Source organism: Pelobates fuscus, chromosome 5, assembly GCF_036172605.1.
Source record: "Pelobates fuscus isolate aPelFus1 chromosome 5, aPelFus1.pri, whole genome shotgun sequence".
NCBI classification, from domain to species: Eukaryota; Metazoa; Chordata; class Amphibia; order Anura; family Pelobatidae; genus Pelobates; species Pelobates fuscus.
The window spans coordinates 239,165,412-239,193,273 of record NC_086321.1 but is presented as its reverse complement, the minus strand read 5'-3'; the positions used below and the strand labels follow the sequence as shown (position 1 = coordinate 239,193,273).

The 27,862-nt window shown below is 39.9% G+C and overlaps 1 protein-coding gene across 1 annotated transcript in view; it reads left to right on the top strand.

Annotated features, from left to right (window-relative positions):
• Window positions 1-25,513, top strand: part of FREM1 (FRAS1 related extracellular matrix 1) — a 132,781-nt gene extending 107,268 nt beyond the window's left edge. The window contains exons 30-37 of the mRNA XM_063455148.1: window positions 314-463; window positions 2,442-2,644; window positions 12,750-12,797; window positions 13,644-13,820; window positions 19,508-19,636; window positions 19,995-20,101; window positions 21,975-22,060; window positions 25,109-25,513. Of these exons, the coding sequence (XP_063311218.1) occupies window positions 314-463; window positions 2,442-2,644; window positions 12,750-12,797; window positions 13,644-13,820; window positions 19,508-19,636; window positions 19,995-20,101; window positions 21,975-22,060; window positions 25,109-25,311 (1,103 nt within the window). The 3' untranslated portion in view covers window positions 25,312-25,513. The remainder of the gene's footprint in view (window positions 1-313; window positions 464-2,441; window positions 2,645-12,749; window positions 12,798-13,643; window positions 13,821-19,507; window positions 19,637-19,994; window positions 20,102-21,974; window positions 22,061-25,108) is intronic.
• Window positions 25,514-27,862: the final 2,349 nt, after the last annotated feature.

Below are 27,862 nucleotides of genomic sequence, written 5' to 3'. Positions count from 1 at the left end.
ACATTAAAACACAAATTCAATAAGAAAGTGCCATTTATGGAATATTTAAAATTGTGCCTTTACGGTTTTGTTCTAAGTAATAACCCCCACACAGAATGCCACAAACAGGTTAACTTGCACTGTCCATGGGCCATTGTGGATTCTTTATGTGATTTGAGAGAACAGCAGGAGGGCAATCAGAATTTGAGGGCACAATAGAACCTATCGACTCTTCCCGTCTAACTGCAGACACGTTAATAATTATATTTCTAATATCAGCAGGTTGTTTGAAATAGTAATTAAAAAGAGTAATTGAAATGTTTACTTGTTGTAGGAGTGTCAACCAAGACGTGGAATGTAGCAATTACCCAGGATGGTTTAGAAGAAGATGATGAGATCTTTGAAGTGGTTCTGAATTCTCCCGTGAATGCTGTTCTTGGCACTAAGACAAAAGCCATAGTGAAAATTGTGGACCCCAGAGGAGGTATTCTATTTGATCTCCATCTTAAAATCCAGAACAGTTTTATCAGAAAATCTACTCCCTTTCAACAAGAAAATGTCACTGCTAATGATAACCTTAAAAATAAAGTTGTTTATATATATATATTTATATTTCCTCAAAGAATCTGCACTTCCATCTGAAAAGGCTGTATCATAAGACATTTTGTAGAATGGATAAATACATATAATGTACGTGTGTATGTCTGTTTGAAAGTATATTTAGACCAATATTCTTTAATATCTGAAGGACAAATGATTCACTAAATTCTTTATTGTGTTTTATGTTTTGACAGTGAAATGCACAATCTATTTTTTTTTTCGTAAATAAAAAAAACTGAAATATGTTTCACATATACATATTAAAAGACTGTCTCAGAACATACAGATGTCAAAACATTATGACTAATATAAAGTTGCTTTAAGACCGGCCTTTGCCTTTGAGCATGCTGTGTCACATTTAAAAAACAAAAACACTTTTCAATGGTCACTGGTCACATTTTGGGGCAGTAATTTATCCTGCTCTATGTTAGTAAACCATATTATATGGGTGAATGCATTAGCTTTTAGCACTTTATTATTACTCTTAAGTGGTTTTGGGACAATTGTTCTATCATATTTGCACTGTTTATTGCACTTTTCTCTTTTGTCAGATATATTACTGTATTGAAAAAAGATAATAGGCGCTCACTATATTAGATTGTGAACAGGCAGCAGTATACAGAACAAGGATTCCCAAAACCTTGTGAATAGATAACAGAAAACAGAAAAGAAGGCGTATACCGCGCCTAGTGATTTATATATGCAGAAAATACATACATATATTCTTGGATATTCCAATAAGTCAGAACCTCGGAAAAAAATAAGATAAAAAATAATAGTGCAATACAGTAAATTTTATCTTAAAGCAGTAAATATAGCTATGTACAGTCCACTCACATTTATATGAGCTATAACAGAGCTCAGCTGTGATGCGCTTGGACGGCACAATCCCCGTCTTTGGATATATTGTTGTAGTTGCCACGAATATTTCCAAAGTGCAGTGTGCGTGGTTAATATAAAAAAGAAATAGCAGCCAATGGTGAAGTAAGTACTAATAATAAAGTAAATAATAAATGATATTGTACTTACAATTTCTAGAGCATAAGACTTGCTCCAGTATAAACAGCTTAGGTGGTATAATCCCCACCAAGGATATTCAGAATCCAGGAAGTAAGAAATGAATGAATATAAAAAGTAACTAAAAAGAGTATACTTTAATATAAACAAACAATTAAAAATCAATAAAGGGTATAAAATATAAAAGAAAGTCCCACTTAACGCGTTTCGCCTGATAGGCTTCTTCAGAAGTGTATTGTATTAATAAAATATTTTCATGTGCAAACGCAGGTGTCCCTTGGGTCTCTCTCCTATTTTTTATCCTTCTGAAAAAACCCAAGGCTGTTGCCCCAAAAATGGAATGCATAAAACTAAAGGTGTAAACTGAAAGGTTGCTCTAACCCCAATAACATATCAAAGAGCACTGTTCTATCACATCCATTTAATCAGTATTCCTTCACAGCATGAATTTTTGTATGTTGTGCTGAGTGAGCTTTTTATTGATGTTACTTTAACCATCTCTATAAACAATTTCTTGCTAAACAAAGCATTGTAACATTCTTTCTAATTAAATCTATACATGTCCATACTTACTTTTTCATAAACTGAAATATTGATTTTTTTAATTAAATTATTATATTTTAAATTGTCATAATTACAATGTCAGCCATGTTACCATAATGATTACGATGCAAAAGTCATGAACCACTAAATACTAATTAGCCAAATGTAATAACAACACCAAACAGGTAGTAGACTAACACCGGCTTTTACTGATCATTTTACCACTGCTTTCTATCGAGTGACTTGGTCATACTTTCCAATGTAAATGGAACATTATTATGTTATTATTTTTATTTCACTAGAATCATGCAAGCCAAAGTTACATAGAACTGGATCCAGGAATTGTACTTTACTGCCATCAGTCAAACTATGCAATACTGTGTCAGAAACACCTGTGCTACCATACCTGAAGGAAACAGCAGTACTAAGGGGAGATTCCCCAGAAGATCTCCGTTCAACTCATCATCCAAAAAGAAAGCTCCGGCTCAGTGAAAACAAAAAAACTGTAAGAAATGGATATTATTTTGTACAACTATGTAATGGGTTCTTCAATGGAAATTAGAGAAAAAATGTTTTCCTATTCCTATTGTTTTATTATAAACCTCAAAACGACATAAGGAGTTTCCTTAAAGTTTAAGTTTCAAACGCTTCGCTCTCAAACAACTTGAATCTTAGCACCATCCTAAAAGAAAGAAAGTACCAGGCGAGAAAGAGAGGGCGAGAGGATTTGTAGCATTTGAGAGACCTTCAAAGCTCAGTATATATTTTTTTTATTTGTTATTTATGTTATATTTTTGTTAAGTTGCATCTTTTTAGTTCCAGTTCCAGTCTGGCATATTCCTTTAATAAATCCCCTATATATTTATTTAACATTATTCAGGAAATCATTTTAGGCATACGGTATATTATGTTATTTCCTTTCTGGAAAAAAAAAATGTTGGTATGATTGAAGCAATGGAAAAGAGAGTTCATACATATTATATTAAATGTATACAAATATATTTCCCTAACACCCCACCCACTGAATTGAATATATTTTCCAAACAGGTCACATTCTCCCACCCGGTCACATGCTTAATTATAGACGCACAGCTCTGTTATATCTTACCCATCGTTGTCAGGATATCAGTGGATCTTCAGCCATATATTAATCAGCAACCTATCAAAGGTACAGTGGGAAAAATAGAAAGGTATTTTACTGAACCTTAGACTGGATAGGCTTAATTCAGGCCAAGACAAGAAACACTAGAATTATGGAGGAAGACAAGGACAAGCTAAACTTAAGAGTCTGGAATTTAGCCTGGTCTTGTACACTGGAATTAGAACTAAGACTAAACTCATGTAACGTAGCTATGTCAAAACTCAAAAAATAGGAATAGATAAGCTTGGGGTCAAGGACGTAGTCTGGTCAGGAACTGTAAATCAGGAACAGCACTATATTATGCATAAAGGCTATAATATCACAGTGTATATATGCCTATGCCTTTTTGTTAGTTTCAGAAGAGATGTCGACACCGATTATAAGATAAAAGACACAAAGGTCGTAGCTTGCATAATTTTAGTTTAGGTTGGGTCAGAATTACATGACCCCAGCCTAGTAAATGTTGCTGTATAGATACTACTGTAATCATAACTGAATTGATGTGACTGGTTTAAAATTTGAGCGAGTTTGCTGACTTGACATGGTGCCACAACAGAATCGATCCAGATGCGACAGAATTGGTGAGTCTCCTTACAATTATCCACCCTCCTGTTCACATACCCCTATCCTCCTAGTCACGCACACCTACAAATCTACTCAGTCACATAGCTCTCCATAACCAACAATCTATATTTATCCACCAATGACTACTGACCACATTTCCATAGATATGTGAGGATTATGTTGGGGTGGAAAATATAAAAGGAGCGTATGTATAATGGGAGGGGTACGAGATGTGGAAAGGGGAGAACAATTAGGCTTCATCTACAGAAGACACTGAAAAGTCTTTCACTTGGCTAACACCTAACTATAGATATTGACTTTAAAATCAGAATTACAAAATCATATGGCAAAATAATTAAAGGGAAACTGCACTGCACAAATACAAAAACATAATAGTAAAAGTTATGCCTTTTTGTTGTGTGGGTGCATATCTAAAAACAGCTTGCAAAAACTACAGATTGTGTCTGAAATCCTTTGCAAGCACTTGCTTTCTTTCCCAGCCCAGACTTTATGCGGCTGTGCATTCACATAATTGGTTGTCTGGCTGACAGCCAGGTGAGTGTAACAAGGTTTATTTATAAATGTGCCAATTTCTATTGAAACCTGCACTTTTTGTAAACTGAAAAAAAAGAGGACACACTTTTCACATATAAAGCACTCGAGCAAGCTAAAGTTCTTTAGAGGTCTGCATTGTCCCTTTAAGCTACAAATATGGGATATATCAGGAAAGTAAAGGTTTCTAATTATATTTCAGGTTTGTATTTCAACTCGTAATATTTAATAAGTACATAGAGGTAATTGTCCTACTCGGTAGGAGTGTCAATAATATAATGACACACTATAAATGTTTTTGAACACCGAGGAAAGATAGTGCAGATGATCACAGTATGGTGTAACAAGAAAATAAAAAAAATGGAAATTTTATGTGCATTTTATGAATTATGTGTTTGTTTTTATTTTTATTTTTTTAGATCAGTGTTGCAGGGATATAGAATAAACAACTGTGTAACACTAGTGCTGTATTCTGATTTAAAAATTTAAACCTTCATACATAACAAAACTTTTCTAAATGTTTTATAAGAGAAATTTTGTGTTGAAGCATTAGTGTCTTCGATTTTTTTACACCAAAGCACATATATTAAACAGAAATAATAGTAATATTACACATTAGGTCCACTGTATTTTCCTTCCCTGTTCTGTGATGGAAGCTGTACAATTAATATTATTATTATTTTATTATTTATATAGCGCTATCAGATTCTGTAGCGCTGTACAATGGGTGGACTAACAGACATGTAATTGTAACCAGACAACTGGACGTACAGGAACAGAGGGGGTGGACAACTGGACGTACAGGAACAGAGGGCCCTGCTCCATGAGCTTACATTCTAGAGGGAGTGGGGTATGGTGACACAAGGGGTAAGAGTAGGGGTACGAAGTAGGTTGTTAGAAAAGTATTCACTGACCGCTTAGTAGGTAATTTTTGACAGTTGCAGGAGAGGAGTCATGGGGGGTGCAGGATTAAAACCTGCTAACAGTTTAATTGATATGCTTTCTTGAAGAAGTGAGTATTCAAGGATTTTTTGAATGAGTGGAGACTGGGTGAAAGTCTTACGGAGAAGGGAAGGGAGTTCCACAGAAGAGGTGCAGCCCTAGAAAAGTCTTGGAGGCGAGCGTTAGAGGTGGGAGTACGGACAGAGGATATACGTAGGTCCTTGGCAGAGCGCAGGGGCCTCGACGGGACATACTTGTGTATTAGGGAGGATAGGTAGTTTGGAGCAGTATTATGTAGGGACTTGGAAGCAAGCACCAGAATTTTAAATTGAGTCCTATATCTAAATGGACTGACAGAACAGGGAGGCGTGGGAGGGGCGAGCGGACAGGAAAATGAGCCTCGCCGCCACATTCATTATAGATTGCAGCGGTGCAATCTGGGAACACATAAGACCACTGGGAAGGGGATTGTCAAGGCGAGAGAGAACAACAGCATGGACCCACACCTTAGAAGCATTAAATAGGGGCGGATGCTTGCTATGTTTTTGAGGGGTGAAGGAGAGGTTAGAGTCAAAAAGAACAACCAGCCAGCAAGCCTGCGATGTAGAGGTGATGGTAGTGCCATTGACTTGGAGGGAGACAAACACGGGGGTAGCAACACTTGAGGGAGGAAAGACCAGAAGTTCTGTTTTGGACAGGTTGAGTTTAAGGAAGTGAGCAGCCATCCAGTTGGAGATCACAGAGAGGCAGTCAGAGACACGAGTCAAGATGGACGCAGAGAGATCAGGAGAGGACAGGTAGATTTGCATATCATCTGCATATAAATGATAATGGAAGCCAAAGGAGCTGATGAGTTTACCAAGGGAGGCAGTATAGATAGAGAACAGTAGGGGGCCAAGGACAGAACCTTGGGGGACACCGACATAGAGTGTTTGGGGAAGAGAAAGAAACACTGAAAAAGTGCTGGGAGAGGTAGGAGGAGCACCAGGAGAGAGCAGTATTCCGTAGACCAAAATTACGGAGAATACGAAGAAGCTGTTGATGATCAACAGTGTCAAAGGCAGCAGAAAGATCAAGGAGAATTAGGATAGCGTAATAGCCGCGAGACTTAGTAGCAATTAAATCTATAAGAGCTATAGAGACCTGTACTGCTTCCTGCACAAGCATTTAATTATTCACTTCCAGTGTGTAGTGGGAAACCTTGTAATAACCTAGGATTATACTTCCTTGCTATCATACATACCTTGCAGTCCAGGATGTGACTATCAGAGGTTTGTGCAGAAGACAACATTGTCTTCTATAGTTCTAATATATCACGGCCGTGGTCCCCTGAAGTCACTAGTCAACCTTTAAACAGAAGCATATAGAGGTAAAACCACTATTAGTATGCACAGCACCCTGTGTTGGAGTGGAAGAAAAAGAATAATTTTGAGATATACTAACAGTATCGGGCAATATTCACAGGTACAGGAATACTGCTTTTAAAAAGAAATAGATAAAATATACATAGTGTAATCTGTTACAATACAATGTACAATGAATGGGTGTATGGTTTAACTCACAAGTATAGAGCCGTGCCAGGCTCTATGTAAATAGCCTCAAGGTGCCAGTACTGGCTTCGGTAGGTGTCCACAGGTAAGGCAGGCAGGTGAAGTATATAATTCAAAAGTAATTTATTGAAAAATTTAAAACTGGACATATATAAAGCAGTGTGTAATAGACAAATATACTAGTCAACCTTTGTCCCATGATCACTGTAGCCCACCAATCACTTGTTCTATGAGCATTTCAGCCATGCGACTTACAAGCTCATTTTACCTCCAGAGCAGCATGATTAAGCAAGATTCTGGACACTTTTTTCAGGGATTTTGATCAATGCAAATAAATAAACATGCTGTGTATCTCCTGTTCTATCTTCCCATCAGATGCTCTATTGAATTGAGATTGTGAGACTGTGTAGGCCAGTAGTGTTCATTATACTCACTGTTATGTAGGCATGTGCATGGGGAAAATATTTGTTTCGGTTCGGCATTCCGAAATTCGGCACTTCATCAATTCGGGACTTCAGCAATTCGGCACTTCGAACTTCGACAACTTCGGAACTTCGGCACTTGAACACTTCAGCACTTTGGATCTTCGGCACTTCGGCCACTTCGCAACTTCGGAACTCCGGCATTTCGGGACTTTTGTTGCAGCCGCTTGGTAGATAACTCCTTAATTCCCACGGTATTAGGGAGCTATCTACCAAAAGGCTGAATGACCTAAATTGGTCTTTCAGCCAGATTTACTAATACTAAGTAAAGATTACTTAGTATTAATAAATTATGCCCTTACTCGCTATACCGCGAGTAGGTGCATGTCTAGTAAACAGTGAGCAGCCAATGTCCTCCCCCTGGCCCCCACCCCTGAGCGGTGGGTGGGGGCCCTTAACAAGAATAAGGGGGGGACCTAATGTCCTCCCCCTGGCCCCCACCCCTGAGCATCGAGTGGGGGCCCTAAATACAAATGGGGGGGGACCTAAGCTCCTCCCCCCTGGCCCCCACCCCTGAGCGGTGGGTGGGGGCCCTAAACAAGAATAAGAGGGGGGACCTAATGTCCTCCCCCCTGACCCCCACCCCTGAGCGGTGGGTGGGGGCACTAAACAAGAATAAGGGGGGGCTAATGTCCTCCACCCTGGCCCCCACCCCTGAGCGGCGGGTGGGGGCCCTAAATACAAACTGGGGGGACCTATTGTCCTCCCCCCTGGCCCCCACCCCTGAGCGGCAGGTGGAGGCCCTAAACAAGAATAACGGGGGGACCTATTGTCCTCCCCCCTGGCCCCCACCCCTGAGCGGTGGGTGGGGGCCCTAAACAAGAATAAGGGGAGGGGGGCCTAATGTCCTCCCCCCTGGCCCCCACCCCTGAGTGGTGGGTGGGGGCCCTAAATGAAAATTTAACCCACCTCCCCCCCAGGTGACTAGGGGTCCCCAAACCCCTAGTCACCCCCTCCCCAAAAAAATAAACTCCTACCTACCCCCCTCACCCTAAAAATAATGAGGGGGGACCATTTAACTAAGTACCTGTAAAAATAAACTTACCATTTGATGTTTTCTATCTTCTTTTTTCAGCCGCCAAAAAAGGGAAAATAAAAATCCATAATAACTGACGCAATTAAAAAAAAAAAAAAAGAGCGCAAAAAATAATAATCCATCTTCACCCATGGAGGGCTCCGCGCAGACTGAGCAGTGCAGGGCGGGGGAAGGCTTATAAAGCCTTGCCCCACCCTGCAATTAGGCTCAAAGCACTCTGATTTGTGGGTTTAAGTCATCCAATCAGAGTGCTCTGACAGGTAAATGAAGAGACTGGCAGGTAAGTTGGTTTGAAATCCACCAATCAGAATGCTCTGTATCATTTTACACAGCATGGGAAAGTTTTTGGAATTTTCCCACGCTGTGTAATTTGACTCATAACACATTTTTTTTTTTTTTTTTTTTTTTTTAATTGCGTCGGTTATTATGGATTTTTATTTGGCATTTTTTGGGGGGCTGAAAAAAGAAGATTTTAGAAGAAAGAAAACATTGAATGGTAAGTTTATTTTTATTTTTACAGGTATTTAGTTAAAGGTCCCCCCTCATTATTTTTAGGGTGAGGGGGGTAGGTAGGAGTTTATTTTTTGGGGGAGGGGGTGACTAGGGGTTTGGGGATCCGTAGTCTCCTGGGGGGAGGGGGGTTAAATATGTATTTAGGGCCCCAACGCCGCTCAGGGGTGGGGGCCAGGGGGGAGGACATTAGGTCCCCCCCATTTGTATTTAGGGCCCCCACCCACCGCTCAGGGGTGGGGGCCAGGGGGGAGGACATTAGGTCCCCCCCCCAATTTGTATTTAGGGCCCCCACCCACCGCTCAGGGGTGGGGACGGGGGGGCCAATAGGTCCCCCTTTAGTTTAAAAGCCCGCACTTGCACGTCGCGGGTGGGGGCTCAGGAGGGGGTCCTTTTTTTTTTACAGTGAGCAGCCACAGTCTGCTCACTGTTTAAAAGACATGCCCCTACTCGCAATATAGCGAGTAGGGGCATAATTTAATCATACTAAGTAATCTTTACTTAGTATTAGTAATTTTGGCTGAAAGACCAATTTAGGTCTTTCAGCCTTTTAGTAGATAGCTCCCTAATACCGTGGGAATTATGGAGTTATCCACTTATTCATTCCTGTCATTACATTGACTGGCTAAGTAACTTACATTTTATATGAATGTATGTTACTTGATTGTTGTAAATGTTGCAAATGCTTACAGCTAAATCCTGGCTATGTTTGTATACTTTTTATTTGAAATTGTATACAGTGTAACATTCTTCTTTCACTGGGTAAGTATATTAGTACTTAGGCAATACTGTGCTTCGGAACTTCGGCAACTTCAGAAGTTCGGCACTACTACACTTCGGAAATTCTGTATTTTTGGCAATTCGGCACTTCGGCAATTCAACTATTCGGACATTCGGAAGCACCCGAATGTCCGAATAACCCGAAATTCGGCCATATTTTATTTCGGACCGAAACGAATTGCACATGTCTACTGTTATGTTATGGAACTAGCTAGAGGTGATGCCTTATTTATGCTTCAGGATTACCCACGGGAAGGAATCAAAAATGTGTCAAGGTTGTATAACAACTTTACATTTTAATCATTTATTACAGGAGCATGATTTTAAAGTCAACTATGTCAGTGGATAATGTCTGCTGGGCCAGATTGACATGTAAGTTTGCGTACGCCCCTCATCAATAAACAACAATTCCTCAAATGAGAATTGAAAAAAAGAAAAGTTCTTACATTCGCTGGTACCATAAGCTTACAGGTGGTGACACTGTTTGCTTCCAGAAAACAGGTATAAAACTTTAGCTATATTTAGTATACATATAGTCATGGATTTCATATAAAAGTTGCATGTAGTAGCATGGGTGTTGGCAAAAGAGTAGGGGGGGGGCATATGAGAATTTTTAAAGCAGGGTATGTATCCCTCTCCAGAAGGGGTGTCAATGGACAGTACCATCATATGTGTAAAAGAGTTCCCTCTGCATACTGACCACCTATTTGATCAAGAGTGCTCTATTTGTTTCAAATTCATTTTGATAACCCTGACCCTGCCTAACCAGGTGAGGTGCAGTAGTGACCACTCCTCCAGAATACTCTTGAATTTAGTGGTTGGATAGGAGCTGCTGATAAGGAATGTATCTTGTCAAAATAATGTATTACCCTCATCCCGGCTGATCAATGCTCTGAATTAGCAGAGCTGCAGCCTTAATATTTACCCCCGCGCAACACTTCCAATCTAAATTTTAATTGATTTCGACACCACCAGGTTGGGAGAGAGACATAGAATTGAGGATGGAAGAATCGGCATAAAGGAGGCCGGAGGCCAGAGGGTAGAGTGTGAGGGAGTGAGATGAAGTGCTACGGATGAGAAAATAGGTTTTGAAATGAACAACATTTCCCTAAGACTGAATGAATGATAGCACTAGAATCCACTGGGTGACACGCTCCTTACTGGGTGACGCTACCACTCACTGCACGTCTGATTTTTACTAAGTGATAAAAACAAACCAATAAGTGTGTGCACATTTTCAGCTTATTATAAAGGCAGCAACTGATTGGCTCTGCCTTTCAGTGTACAATAGAATCAGCCAATGAGGGTGCAGCTGCCATCAATGTGCAATAATTCCTTTTGATAACTGACATTAGATTTCAATATGCAACAATTGCTTTGCTTATGTCAATTTGCTAAGTTCCCAATTGCCGAAGTTCCGAATTGCTGAAGTGCCGAATCGAACAGAATTGCTGAAGTGCCAAATTTTTTTACTTACCTGGGTTTCTGAACCAAACCAAAACAATTTTTTTGTCCATGCACATCCCTACAAATTGACCTCCAGGGTCTGGAAGGGATCCCACCCCCATCTCTGAAAGAATTAAGGTGGTGGGACAATATTGAGACAATATTCCAATGAATTGCTTGTAGAACCAGAGAGGGAGCCTGTCCATGCCCGGACACTTCTCCAGCTTTGAGATTTTCAAATCATGTCCTAGTTATTCCTCTGTGATTGGGTCATCTAGTGGTTGAGCTGCCTCAAGAGGCAGGTGTTTGTGTATATTTGTCTGAAGGTATTCCCAGATCTCTGATATATGAGATTCCAGTTGGGACTGGGCTGAAGATATTGTGAGATGCCATTGCTTAGCATCACAGAGTTTTGGGTTGTAAGTGACCGCCTGTTTTTTTCATACCATGCGAGCAAAGAGAGAAGCGCGTTTGTTGGCGTTGGTGTAAAAGAACGCCTCTAACTAAAGAAGGGTTTTTTGGTATGAGGCAATAAGGAATCACCAACTCCCCCTTGTCTTAGTAAGTGACAAGGATTACAGATTGTGATCTCACTACCCAAGATGCCCGCAAGTATGGATGGACCATACTCCATCCCCTGACATGTCAGGAAAAAAGGAGTCTCCCCCCCGGAAGTCAACCACCAAATGCCCAATGGAGGTAAGTGGTAGAGTAGCAACAAAGCTTCTGAGTTCCTGAGTAGTTAGATTTAACTATGTAAATGCAGAGTGTGAAGGCCATAGGTGAAAATTTAGACACTGGCTCTGTCTATCCAGGTCCTCTAAATGTTAGGCCGTTTGTCTCATTTACATTGTTTTACATTCCAAGGAATCTGTGTTTGCAGCTTAAGCTAGTTATCATGATCTCTTTCCTTGTCGAAGACTGGAACAGTGAGACTCTGTAGTCTGTTGCGCAATATCTGTGTCAACACAGATGGAGGCCAGAATGTGAGTAGTGGTCTTTCTAGGGTCATCGCTCCTTGGCAGAGCTTTAAATAGCCTCATCCAATCCAGCTCCATCGGCGTGGAGGATATTTCTCCAAGCCTGATGCAGACAAAGCTGGTAAGTAGGCCTCCATAGCCTGAAATGCCACAGACCACATGTGTGTATCGGGTAGGGCCGCCAGAGCTGTAAGGAAGGGGTGCAGAGATGGAGTATTTGCACCCTTCTTAACCTCCAGGGATATGGAGGGGCCAGGACCCTTAGTGGTTTTCCCCATACCAGGCTTTGACTCGTGGGTGTAGTAATGGAGGTCCACATGAACTCTATCCTAAGCAGCTATCTTCTCTAGCAGCACGACCACGCAAGCTTCTGTACACTTTTTTTTATCAGTAACTGTAGATTGGGGTTTGAAAGACCACCTACCTTTACAATGAAAACTGTCAAATCTTTAGGTGCCAAATATAGCAAAATGTACAACAGGATGGTTAGCTGAAAATAGAACTTACCTGGTATCGATTTGTTAAAATAGTTTATTAATATAAATTATATGGAACACTGTTGTATCATATTAGATTTTTTTCACAGATATAAATTTAAATTGTGCATATTTTTCTGCTTATATTTAGGTAAAACCTTCATCAGTCTCCAGGGAAGGTACTGACATTGTTTATAAAGTAAGTTTACTTTGCATCAGGTTCAATTGTGTAACTTGTAATTTTAATGAGTTAATCATATCAAAAAGGATGGATGGATGGATTCAAGAGAATGAAATAATATGTACTACTGCATGCAGATATATTCACTGATATTATTCTCACTCAATGCAAAATGCACAGTTCATTACAAGCAGTCAAGGTCATTACAAACATGCACATTCATTTCAACTTCCCTCATTCACTTATACTTGAGAAGCACTTTATAGGGGTTATGAGGATCAGGCACAGATCAGGATCTAATTCCAACTGGAGAGTCAGATTGGGTTGAAGGTACAGGCAGCTTCTCCAAGAAGACGAGACTAGCATGACGTGTCTCCTGACACCAGAAGAAAAAGTTGTACAAAACTGATCCTCAACAAGGAAGATAGTTATTTAGTTGTCTGATGGACAGCCCAGGTGGGTGGCCCCAGACACAGAAAAAAAAACATTTATCTCCACAATGTATCATTTAATAAAAAAAAGACTGTGGGTACAAGTTAAGTCCTAGTTTAAGAAAGCTGCAGAAGCTGTACATTTATATATCTTCAATAAATTCCTTACCTAATGTTGATAAAGGCGGTTTGTCCTCCTTTTCTTCTTGTCGTATCTTGGATGCAACCGCATAACACTCCTGGCCCTTTTAGGGCTCTGCCTGATACTTTTACATTGTGGGTCAAACTCTTCCCAAAACTGCTGTTACTGAAGAAGCAGCATTGAGTATAGAAATACAGTTCTAAATAACTTGAAATCTAAATAATATGTCATAAGCTTATTTTAACACACAACTGTGTTTGTCATATTTTGACCGTGTGATATATTTTTCAGTACCATGGGATTATGTCACTCAGAGTAGAAGAAGATGGTGAATCACTTAATACAAGCAGGACAGCCAAAGTACAAGTGAGAAACCATGGACAAAAGAAAATAATTCCTGTAAGAAATGTGGAGAGTTTGCAGTCAGACAGAGCCATATTTACCTCTGGAACTAATTTGGAAAATCAGGTATGGAACGGATTACAAAATGTCACAATGTTTAATTTATGCATGTGGGTGGAAGTATAATCTTGGGTCAGGTGAAATGGAAACAATATGCTGCCAGTACTTTTTGAGAACAAGTGTATAGCAGCTTCATAATTCTAAGCAGCATCGTAATTCTACACAGCAGTTTAGTAATCAAACAGAGGTGTCATTCTGGATCTTTGTTTTGAAATTATTTTCAGACCTATTCTCACAGGAACATTAATTTTCCTTACTACACTAGTCAGAGCTACTGTTTTTAGAATTACATATTTTCACACTAACTAAATACACTATTATAACGTCTTCATGTCAAATACTGCAGACTCAATCTCCTAGAATTTGTCCTCTCAGACGTTTGATTCATTGGCAGGGCTGAAACACCAGCAATTTCTGGTACAGCATCCCCAAAGATTTCATCATCTCTCCCCAGTTACATAAATAACTTATGGTGTATGCAAAGCCCAATGAAGGGTTTTGGTGACTAGCTTGGAAGAGATTAAATGGAATTGTGTCTATATATGAGTCAGTCTGTGTATGCATTGTATGTATGGTGAGCATGGTGAGATTGCATTACTATGCTTTTGTAGAATTTGATGTCCATAGAACTCGTATATGGCATTATTTTCCCCTTACTTGCTATGCATGTACATATATCCAAATGAGAGCCATAAACAGCTTTACTCCTTGCAACCCCTATTGTTATAACATTGTACACCAGTATGCACAATTATTACTGAAACAAACATGTCAAACTTCAATTATATTAACCACATTTAATAGCAACAGTCCAGTAATCATAAACTCATAAAAACTGAAGCAAAAGTTGATATGTATGGAATGATATATTCATAAATTATAAATACCCCAAAATACAATGTTTACATGCATATACACTTAACTAAAACAATAAAGATGTTTTCATAAAGCTTTTGTTATATTGCACTTCATTTAAAGAGAAGTCATGCTCCAGTCATCATAACTGTGAAGATACATAATATAAGTGTAGTCTACATAACACTCAATTTGTCAATTTGTTTTATTGAGATGATGTCAAGCTACAGACAAAAAAATAATTCATACCAGGTTATATCAGCATAGCTAGCAAGTGTGATACACTTACCATGACACGTATAATTCTGGATGATAGAGGCATCTAATTTTAACATAATAATAAATTGGTCAATTAAAGGACCACTATAGGCACCCAGACCACTTCAGCTTGGGTGCCAGGTCCATCTAGGGGTTAACCTTGAAGCTGTAAACATAGCTGTTTCAGAGAAACTGCTATGTTTACATATGTTAATCCAGCCTCTAGTGGCTGTCTCAGTGACAGCCGCTAGAGGCGCTTCCGCTCTTCTCACTGTGATTTTCACAGTGAGAAGACGCCAGCGTCCATAGGAAAGCATTGAGAATGCTTTCCTATGGACTGACTGAATGCGTGCGCGGCTCTTGCCGCGCATGTGCATTCAAATGATGACTTCCAAAGGAGGAGGAGAGTCCCCAGCGCCGAGGGAGCCCGGTGCTAGAGAAAGGTAAGTGATTTAACCCCTTCCTCCCCCTTCAGCCTGGCGGGAGTGGGACCCTAAGGGTGGGGGGACCTATTAATACTATAGTGCCAGGAAAACGAGATTGTTTTCCTGGCACTACAGGGAGTGCAGAATTATTAGGCAAGTTGTATTTTTGAGGATTAATTTTATTATTGAACAACAACCATGTTCTCAATGAACCCAAAAAACTCATTAATATCAAAGCTGAATATTTTTGGAAGTAGTTTTTAGTTTGTTTTTAGTTTTAGCTATTTTAGGGGGATATCTGTGTGTGCAGGTGACTATAACTGTGCATAATTATTAGGCAACTTAACAAAAAACAAATATATACCCATTTCAATTATTTATTTTTACCAGTGAAACCAATATAACATCTCAACATTCACAAATATACATTTCTGACATTCAAAAACAAAACAAAAACAAATCAGTGACCAATATAGCCACCTTTCTTTGCAAGGACACTCAAAAGCCTGCCATCCATGGATTCTGTCAGTGTTTTGATCTGTTCACCATCAACATTGCGTGCAGCAGCAACCACAGCCTCCCAGACACTGTTCAGAGAGGTGTACTATTTTCCCTCCTTGTAAATCTCACATTTGATGATGGACCACAGGTTCTCAATGGGGTTCAGATCAGGTGAACAAGGAGGCCATGTCATTAGATTTTCTTCTTTTATATATGAACAGATATGATATGTTATCTTTTTTCATTTTACAAAAAGTACAGATTACAATAGAAATGTACATTTTTATAAATTACATTATATCATGCTCCTGCGGTCTCACTGCTCAATTCTCTGCCATTTCTCTATTTATGCAGCACTAGCCACACCTCTCCTGCCTGTGACTCACACAGCCTACATCAAAACAAAATGGTTACATTTTCAATCAGATGTTAACTTGTTTTAAATGTTTTTATCTCCTTCTCTATAAATTTAACTTTTATCACACAGGAGGTACCTGAAAGGTCTAGCATGCTATTAACAAAGCAGGAGTTAAGAAATTCTAACTTAAACAGAATTCACAATAAAGGAAGTGTAAACATTAGATGATTCTTTACAGGAAGTGTTTAGGAAGGCTGTGTAAGTCATATGAAGGGAAGTGTAACTAGACCTGCATAAACAAAGGGATTAAACTCCTAAATGCCAGAGAATTGAGAAATGAGACTGCAAGATCTGTACCAAAACTGCTTTATTTTGGTGACCATGTTGTCTCTTTAACCTTGTTACACCCCTGGTTGTCAATCAGACAACTGGTATTGTTACTTCCTGATTGTTTACCTCAGTGGAGTTAAACTCAATTGTCAAGAGCACCTGCCTTGCAAAGACTTCTTAGTGAGCTACACTGGGAAGTCTGTGGATAGCCACAGAAAGTCTGGGCTGAGGAACATGTGGATTGTTATGCAAAGGCTGTAGACAAGAGATCTGGAGCTTTTTCAAGCTGTTTTTAGATATACCTCTTGGGACGAAAGTAACCTCGTCACTGGCTTTTGGAGGGGCCTGCTGGCCAGCCTCTTGCCTCAGGACTATGGGCCCTACAATATACCTTGCCCAATTCACTTTAAAAGGCTCTGTCCATGTGAAGTATGTACTTTTGTACTCCAGACAAAGAGACCGACCGTTAGCCCTATTTCTCTGGAACTGTTTTGGGCATGGGACCATGCACACGGTGGATCAAAACTATGACCTGCATAAAAGGACAGCTGTGGCTTCCATTAAACAGACTTACTGTGCCCTCAATCTAGAGTCTTGTCTCTTATTGGGGGAAACTGCTATATCACTACAAGGGAGCCTTCGGTGAGCACTAGGAGCATCCGTTGGTGGAGGTACCCAACTGGGGTACAGGAAGCTCCGTTACATTTGGCGGCAGCGGTGGGATGGCTTCCTAGTGCGAGGAGCAGCATCGTGGAGACCCCGTTAATGTGTGGATTTTACAAATTGAGGGCAACGCTACCACTCGTGCAATGCTCCTGTCTACAGAGGAGCTCAGCAGAATGGAGCGAGCTGGCCTGCAATCAGCATTCACACTCAGGGATGAGACTGACCTTGAATGGACGAGTATACCCGAGAGCAACGCTGGGAAGCTGCCCTGGAAGAGATCCAGTTTCAGCGAGGAGAGGGACTCCCCGGTATATACCAGCATTTGTGGGACCAAGTAGCCCAACGGAGGCCGCTTCTGGGAGAGCAACCCAGGGAAGAGCGGGTAAGATGCCTGGAATCCCTAGTGGAGCGGGAAATGATACTTGATAATTCCTACCAGGCGCTGTGGTGGCACACAGTACAGCAAGATGCCTGGCTGTTGGAGCGCCTTTTGCCAGGCGGAAAGGACTACGGTGGCCCCGGCCTGTTATGGAGGGCTCTTGAGGAGGCAACAACTTCGGCAGTCCTACCCAGTCATGATACTGGGTCATTTATGCGCACCGGAATGCTGTGCTGCAGTATCCCTCTGTCCTGGGGATTTGACCTTGCCCGTCTGGCTGCAACAGAGTGGGGAATCAAAAGAGACTATGTGGAGCTACTAGACGCAGTTCAGTCACCAGACAGTGGGGCAGAACAGGAGAGCCGGGTGACAGACCCAGACCTACCACCCTACAGCTGGGAAGACCCGGCCGAGGTACCCCCTGCTTCACTACCAGCTGCAGAAGTAGGTGACCTCTTAGACTGATCCTGGGAAGACCCCCAGAAGGCAGGAGGAAATGGGACCGAGGTCTCTCCACTGGCCCTACAGGGATGCTGGGCAGCAGGCCCAGATTCCCAGCTACAGCCGGAGTTACCGGGAGTGGGGATGGTTAGTCTCACTCCCCAGCGGCAGTGCGCAACACAGGGAGTGGAGACAGTCGGTCTCACTACCCAGCACCAGGCAGCGTTACCAGAAGAGGGGAAAACCGGTCTCTCTCCCCAGCAGCAGTGCATCTCACAGGGAGAGGAGACAACCGGTCTCTCTCCCCAGCGGCAGTGCATCCTACAGGGAGAGGAGACAACCGGTCTCTCTCCCCAGCGGCAGTGCATCTTACAGGGAGGGGAGACAGCAGGTCTCTCTCCCCAGTGGCAGTGCATCTTACAGGGTGAGGAGACAACCAGTCTCTCTCCCCAGCGGGGAGAGGAGACAACCGGTCTCTCTCCCCAGCGGCAGACAGTGTTACCGGGAGAGGAGATTGTCGGTCCCTCATTCCCACAGCACCAGGCAGCGTTACCGGGAGGCGAGACAGTCGGTCTGACTCCCCAGTGGCAACTCCTCCCCAGTGGCAACTCCTCCCCAACCACAGGGAAAGGTGCGGGAACCAACCAACCAAGCTGCAGAGGTTTGTGTGGTCTGCAGTGCTTATGGTGTCTGGTGAAGTGCTTGAAGCCTCTCGGTGAGCACTAGGAGCATCCGTCAGCGGAGGTACCCAACCGGGGTACAGGAAGCTCCATTACACCTCCAATAATGCTTTATTATATGCATTCCTGTTTTTATTGAAGATCTATCTACTAAATAGTCATTTGGACAGTGGCGTGACACTTTAATGATAAAAAATTTAGATATTGTTATATATTGTCATACTATTTCCTTCTATGTACTTATATAAATTTGGAATATCTTCCTTATAAAAATTGTCTGTGCTACCTCAGTGATGCATATTAGCCTTGCATAACAAGGAGGCAAATTTATTATAATTTGGCATAGCATATGTGACTAAAACGGCACTGTTGCACCTCACCCTAAAAAATTACTATTTCAAAAATATAGAATCTTTATGAAATACTAATTTACTGTGTTGGAATCTCGAGGGACAGGTTCAGATAAGTATAATTCTTCTTTATCGCCCTCCCCCCACCCACGGGACCCCCCAGCGGTGATGTCACTTTGTATTCTTAACACTTTAGTGTTCCTTTAATTCCTGCATATAGATCTAGTTGTGAGTTCCTAATTCTTTCCTGCTATTTCTTTTTTCCATAGTTTTAATGTATCACATTTATATTTCAATGCCATACATGTATGTTATCTTATAAAGGACAACTGTCATCAAATTTTCACTTCTCATATTTTAAGTTATTATATTTAATTAAACATAATGATATATTTTTTAAAATAATATGCATTGATTATTTTGATTTTGAATATTTTCATGCTCTTTCAGGATAACATGATGGCGTTTCCTAAGAAATGCACACCAGAACTGAAAGGATTGTTGCATTTCCATGCCATGGCACAGAAGCTCTTCCAGTGTGATGGTATATCATGGAATGCTTGGGAGAGCACAACTAAGGTAGAACTGGTTTAATTTGAGTAGATAAATGGAAGAGTGCAGGTATAACCCTTGAATAATTAAAATACTACAACACTGCAAGTTGGTAGATGTCATAAGACAAGAAGTCCATTATTTTTTCTCAAACCTTTTTGCACATTTATTATGGAAGTAAAAATTCTGCATTATCATGCTGACAGCAGAGGGCCCAATTTTTAAGTAAAAATGTTTTGGCAAAAATCAGGGTGATTGTAACAAATAAGCTTCTGTGTTGTTTCCCTGAGTAATCAGACTTTTCAACAGTTCAGTTGGTTTGTCTCCTCTGTTGATTGTTGATGCAATTACATTGTTCAATAATGACAAATGTTTTGTGTTACAGGCTTCAAAATGCCCATTTGGCTGGACCCCCTATGATACGAGATGCTATAAACTGATCACGGAGCAGAAGAAAACATGGATTAAAGCAGCAAGAGCATGCAGAGAGCAGTAAGCAGCTTAGTTTGTTTTACTGCCTGTGTTGCCATTTGCCTTTTGAATGATTGATCCATTGTGGTTAAACTTATGGTGGGACTGTGTTTACATATGCTGTCACAAGGGTTGCTCATTCTGTTTAAATGGTAAATATAGAATTTTTGCATTTTCAACAATACTATTTTACATCTCTTTAAATGTAAAATAGTAATTGGGTGGTGGGGAGTGGGGCAGGGGTTAAACACGAATGAAAGGGCTGTTTTTGTGCACAAAATTCCGACATCTATTTGATTCGACCTACAAAGCTGAAGCATGGCATACATGGATATAACAAATGGAAAGGTGAGTTTAGAGGTGTGACATCATATATCCCTGTATCCTATATAAATATAACCTGCACCACATAAAGGATCACTTACAGAGACCTGTACATGAGTATGAGTCACAGAATTTGATTCCGGTCACCAACAAAAATAGCATGTTAGAGGTCTCTTCCTCAATGATTAGTTCTGTGTTGAAGCGGATCTGTCATATATCAGTATATCATAATGACCTATTCTTTATGAAATACTGATCCAGACTGCATTGGATTATAACTCAATCCAAAAATACCACAAGACAAAATAGGGACCAATTTTGCTTTTATAGACTTTGTACTGGTTAGCAGTTCAATCGGCCAGATTGGTAGTGTGTTTTTGCTGTGGAGCATGAAAGCTAACTCTTCCAGTTGTGTTTTATCACAGCTACCAGCCGCCCAGTACCCAACATCATCTTGTGCACTGTTTAGATTAGAGTCTTGATTGATAAAATGATTGATAAAAGTAAAGACAAAACAGAACTGGAGGCACACCCAGAACATGATGTTTACAGGAATAATGCTGTCGTAGTGACTAAAATATATACATAATACAGATTAAAAAACATCACACAGAAAAATACCGTTTTAAATTGTATAAGGCTACTTAAAATCACCTATCTCAGCCAACAAATATGGAGATTAAGCTCCACCATATGTCCATATTGTGATCAGCCCATAACTTTTTCACAGTACCCCAATATCAGTGGGTCCTACACTAATTCCAACGTGGGAGACAAATTAAACAGTGCTAGTGCTAAATAAGCTAAAGTGCATATAATGAATCTATTGTAAGAGCATTGTGAGTAAATATAACGCAAAATGAATGTGATAATGCGATTAATGTGATAAAAAAACGCAATTAAAATAAACACAGTGTCAAACACTATCACTTTGTTTTTGACATATTGATCGTGTTTAGTTTTGACACTGTTTTTTTAATTGCTTTTTTTATCACATTAATTTTGCATTCTATTTACTCACAATGCTCTTACAATGGATTCATTATATGCACTTTAGCTTATTTAGCACTAGCACTGTTTAATTTGTATCCCACGTTGGAATTAGTGTAGGACCCACCGATATTGGGCTACTGTGACATAGTGGTGGGCTTAACACAATATGGTGGAACTGTATGCCCATATTTGTTTACTGCGATAGGTGATTTTAAATAGCCTTATAAAACGTAAAACTGGATTTTTATGTGTGCAATGTTCCTTAATCTCTATTATTGATAGAAGTAGATGAAAGGCTCTGGGCATTTTCCCACCATTTTCGGATAGGTCGTCAGGGTTTAATATTACAATTGGTTATATTTGCTTGCATTTTTCACTTGTAAGTGCTATTTCATCTAAAATGATAATGGAAAAGAGTCCTTGAACATGTGGAAAATGCAGATAATTGAAACATTGAAAATGGTATCAAAACATGCCTTGTATTTCACTACTTTTTTATTTGTATATACATTTTTATATGCTTTCAACTGACACACTGTCTTCAGGTTTTTTGTTTTTTTTGTTTCTCTTTTCAAAGGCACCATGCAACTCTTGTAGATGTGTTCAGTAAAGAGCAGATGGTTTGGCTGTGGAATCTCAGTGGCAAAAAGTCATTCTGGATAGGCAAGTGTTATTATAAAAGATTCTTATTAAAGATTCTTTTTATTATTATTATTATTATTATTATTAATATTATTAAACATACTATTATGGTATGTAAAATAATGAATTATTAGTGGGTAACACTATAAGCTGTGCTAACCATTGTAATATACTTAAAGGTTTTATCCCAACACTATATTGATATGTGCGCTTTTTTTTTTATGTTATGTTATGTTCCCGTTTTTTTCATGACTTACTGGAAATTTGTATTTTCTTTATTAAGATTGAAATGCGCAATGGTGAAGTGTGTATTATGAGAAATTAATTCCACTGAGGAGTTTTGGAGATATCATAAACCACAAAAACGAAGGTTGTCACTATCTCCATAGCTCCCTCACCTAGCATTTGAGTAATAGGAGTGGAGAAGAATTAAAAATGTATGTTAACAGTCACAAATAGTTTCACTACAAACACGTTTGAGCAGGTTGCCCTAAAACCGACATGCTTCAATAAGATTTTTAATTTTATTTTTTTTAAATAACTTGTAGTTTACTGCGCATTTCACAAGAAAAAAATATACACCAAAATAAACTAAAATTTTAAAGGTGGGGGCGGAGCCAAGCAGCCGAGCTGAGCGGTCGCACGGGAGAAGAGCTCCGTGAAAAACCGCTCATATCCAGCCAAAATTGGGGCAAAACCCCGCAAAACAACGTCTCAACGACATTGAGTATGGAGCCCCAGACTACAGAATAAAACCCTAGTACCCTGATTGCGACCGGCGGCTCCTAACCGGAGATTGACCTGAGGCCTACCTGAGGCCTACTCAGACGGGGCGGAGAGGCGGCCGATCCCTGCGCTGCCTGCAGCCATTCACTTGGAGGTCTCTCTGGCATACTCCCTCCCCCCCCCCCACCGGTGAGGGGTATCCCGGTACCTAAAGCTTGGAACGCAGCAGCACAACCACAAAGGGGAGAGTCCCACGCAGCATCACTGGCAACTATGGCGGACACCACGTGTCAACCCCCAAACAGCGCCCAGCGGTTATCTCTGGAGGAAAGATTGGACCGCCTGTTTGAAGCCTTTTGGGCTAAAATCTACCGCCGAGGGGACACGGAAGTGGAGACTCCACCAGCAACAACCCAAGGAGAGGCTGGGGTGAGACCCACAACTCCCGCCCGGGGTAACGCCAAAACTAAGATGGCAAGAGGGAGGAGGGGGATACCCCGACACAAACCCCGAAAACGCAGATCTAGAACAGCAGTGAGTTCCCCTACCCCCCAGCGAATGCGGTACCCACAAGGAGGAAAGCACCAGAGCCACCTTCGGTCTAGCCCAAACCCCCTACACGCTATAGGGACTGATCCGAAAAAGCTACATACCTCTGTACACACACTCACATGGAACACCCGCACGCTGCCTCCCTGGGAAGCCTGGAAGTCGTCTCCATCGACTGAAGAGGTCCGCGGAATCGCCCCCCGCCCAGCACCAGCCTTGCTACCTAAAGGGATCGGATGAATGGAGAAAAGGGCCCCAGAAAGGGAAAGGCTTGACCACACACTGACAGACACTATTTACCTGTGGCAACATCACCCGAGTAACCCGTGATATATGATCAAGGCTTAATTTAAGTGTTATGTTTTTCTCTTTTTATTTTATTTTTTTCTTTCTCTCGATGATTAGCAATAGTGAACGAGAGCCATGAATCTAACATCTGAGATAGGATACCCGGAATATTAACCAAGCTGTCCAATCACTTTTTCTCTGTTATCTCTGTTGACAAGCTAACCTAAACCTTAGACATGCATACTTAGTATACAGGATATTATCCTTTACTTGCTCCATGGCTCATAAATGCAACAGCAATATAAAAATAACCAAAAGCCCTATAATCCAGTGGTTGCCTCTCTTTGCATGTATAGTTAACACCTAACCCATAGGTACGCCTGAGGGTCACCATCTATCTATGTATAATATCTCACGCACAGGTTAGACTAGAATTCTATGTTATGCTTGTTTGTACTACGCTATATAGCATTTTACCTACCTAGCCTGCGACCTATTACCTCTACTAAATATAAAACTGTGCAAGAACTATCGCATACCCCAATGTTACTACTGTTAAAAAAAAGCATGAGGATTGCCGTTGGGGTACCCCATGCAAGCTTGTTATGTCCATATGCACTGCAAAAATAAAGAATAATAAAAAAATAAAAATAAAATTTTTTAAAGGTAATAAAGTTGCACACATTGAGAAATCAATAATCAACAGACATAGACAATAATAACAGGAGTGATATAACGTTATTCTAATTACAATGCCATATCCAGGAGAAGGAAAGTGGATATACCCCTTTCATTCCCAGAACAAGCCATACACACCTCACCCACCACAAACCATATTGGAACCAGGGATTCCATATTCGTAAAACTATTCTTTTGAGAAATGGTTAATACTGACATCACCTGTTTAAGATAGTCTGAGTCTACCAAGATGATGAGCCTCTGTCGAACACTCCATATTTTCCAGTGTCTGGCTATCAAATATTTCAGCCAGCAATACCTGTGTCACCAAATCTTTGTGCTAAAATGAGAGTGATTTTGGTAAATCTAGCCATGAGTATGTGAAGGAGTAAAAGCTATATCTTGCAAAGCTAATTTGCAATAAGGTGGTTACTGTCTTCCAAAGTGGTTTCTAGAACAGGGCCAACTATGGCCCACCAACTATGGAGCATAGTGCCCACCTATGTGCAGGATCTCCAACAAAGCCACAATAGGATATACTTTATGAAGGCAATAAGATTTTGTTTGTGCTCAACTGCTGATCAACCTAACTTGCCTACTGCTGTGATTGCTCTATATGAAAATGCAGTAAGTTAGATTAAATAGTGTCATTTTACCAAACAATCAATATACATAACTAAAAAATCATTGTAATAAACTTTTAAAATACGAAAAGTGAAAATCTGGTGACACTTGCTCTTTAAGCACATGTTCATTAAGTTGTATCTAACCCAAATATGTCAATACATCTCAAATATTAAAATTGTCTTCTTTTTTCTTCCTTTGAAGGGCTGAATGACCGTTTACATAGTGGCAGATGGGAATGGAGCAGAGGAGAGAATGTCACATTTACCAACTGGAAAAGGGGCATTCCTAAGATGTCAAAGAAAGGGAAAAGCAAGTGTGCTCTAGTACAGAATAGAGGAAAATGGCAGGCAAAAGACTGCACAAAGGGCAAAGGTCACCATTATATGTGCTCAAGAAGGTTGTAATATATTATATCATATCTATAAGCTATGTACATTTTGTATGAATATTTATTTTTACGCTGATTAAAAAGGTGATTGATGATTTACTTTAACAAAACTATATAAACTTTCTAGATTCTACTTTTACAAAAGCAGAAATGTTACATCTATTAGGGCTTCCTCACTTTTTCATTATATTATTTTTCATTATATATTAACACACACATTTCACTTTCAAGAATTACATAGTTACATAGTTACATAGTTACATAGTTACATAGCTGAAAAGAGACTTGCGTCCATCAAGTTCAGCCTTCCTCACATATGCTTTTGCTGTTGATCCAAAAGAAGGCAAAAAACCCAGTCTGAAGCGCTTCCAATTTTGCAACAAACTAGGAAAAAAATTTTTAAACTCTGCCTTGCCCTTCAAAATCTTCAGCACCTTTGATCATCCAACTTGACTATATTTTCATTTTTAGTCCTCACTGGTAATTTACCCTTTACTTCTTGTGTGGGGTAATATGTCCAGACAGCATCAGCAAATAGGAGAGATAAGAAAAGTTGAAAATTCCACACAGGGCACAGCACTGCTAATGTGAACTAGATCTTAACTAATAACATGATTGCTAACAGATCGCTTTTAAAATGATTACTACAGAAAATAAAGATAATTCCCCAAGTTACATTTGCAACAGCTTATTACAGTAAGCTTTAACCAGTGTGTCATGGCACACTGATTGGACTCAGGCCTCAAAAAAATTGGCACAAACACATTAACTTAAGGGTTGTACTAAGTGAACGTATCTTCTTTTTTAATGTGTCCACATTAAAATTGAAATTACCACCTGGCAAACAAGTAGTATGACAATTTATCTAGAGCTATGCATACCTTTTAGTTAAGGCGCATCTTGATGTACCATTTAGAAGCCACTATTGAAGATTAAAGCGGCTCTGTCACCTTCTGAGATCTTTGAATATTTTGTAAAGAACCTCCATGGTCACATTGTCACTTGGTGTGCAGTGGCTTTAGGGTGCAGTTGAGGTGAGTTACACTTACCTGGAGCTGTGCCTCTGTGGCATCACCATATTCGATCTTGAACTTCTGGAGCTTCATCCGCCATTAGCTCACATCAGTGCTGTAGTCTTCCACATGTGAGATTACAACACCGATGTCTATGGAGGATCCCGTGGGAGCTTTCATGGATATCTTGCGATGAGAGAGATAATGCCCAAGTCCCACAACCATAGCTAGCAACAGCTGTGAAAAATGACAAAACCTGATGGCGGTAGCTCTGTCATTTGTCAGATTTAGGATTTACCATCAGACAGTAAATAGAAGTACTCCCTACCTTTATCTTACAATATATATTGACTGAGTGCATTTTGTAATCAAATTCCAACACAGTCTTTATGAGCATTTGGTTTTATCCTTATGATGTGCTTACATTTTTTGGAAGGGTGACAGAGTTACTTCACTAAAAAAGTAGGTTTGTCTTTGATTTTATTTTTTTCTTATTGAATTGTGCCTTATTGTCAATAAAATTAAAACATGCCTAATGCAACATCCTCCATTCACTTGTAAATAGTTCTCATTCATTTTAATGCTTCATACATGATCACTAATTCTTCCATGTGCACGGCTAAGAATTGGCTGAGAAATTGCAGACAGTCCCTGATTTCAGTAAAACAGAATACATACACTGTTTGTGAGTTGCTGTCAGTTTGGACAACAACCTCCAGTCACAGGATCCTGGCACCCTTACATCCATTAAATGCTAAGAGATTCTTCTTAATTTCAGTAAAACAAGCAAATGTTACATATAACTTTTATACATATAACTCTTACCATATTTTAAATGCATTATGCTTACAGCTGATTTACCAATAAATGTTAACAAGTACAACATTCACAGAATATATACCCTCACATCCATTTCAAAAGGGCATTATTGATGGTACCTGGTTTTGTTCTACTGTATGTTTTGTGTTTCTGTTTCAGCATTATGTTTACAGTGTTGCTATATCTAAAGTAGTTGTCAGAAGAAAATTAGATGTAGTTATCAGAAGAATGATGCATATTAGAATATGTTCTTTTGACAGGATGGTACTTGTATGATATAATTAATCTAATAAACTGTTTTGTTTTGAGATTTTATCAATAAACTGTAAAACAAAAAGTTATGTTTCAGTAATTGCAGAAACATTGTTTTATAGATTGCATTATTAATTACTATTATTTTATTAAGCAATCTGGGCAGGAATTAAGTGTTTAACCCCATGGCTGCTTAAAATGCAAACTTGTCTGGCCCTCCAAGACATGCATATATTGCTGAATTTATCATTTTTGTAATTTCACGGTTTCATGAGATATGACATTGGTGGGACACTAGGGTTGGTGGGACATCCTTAGTCATGTTTTCATTTAGGACTTATGTGTGGGAGGATGAGGACTTGGCAAATATACCAATAATTAAGTGTTCTTGCATAGCAAGACCACTTAATGTTATCTCACATATATATTATTATTATTAAGTGTTCTTGCATAGCAAGACCACTTAATGTTATCTCACATATA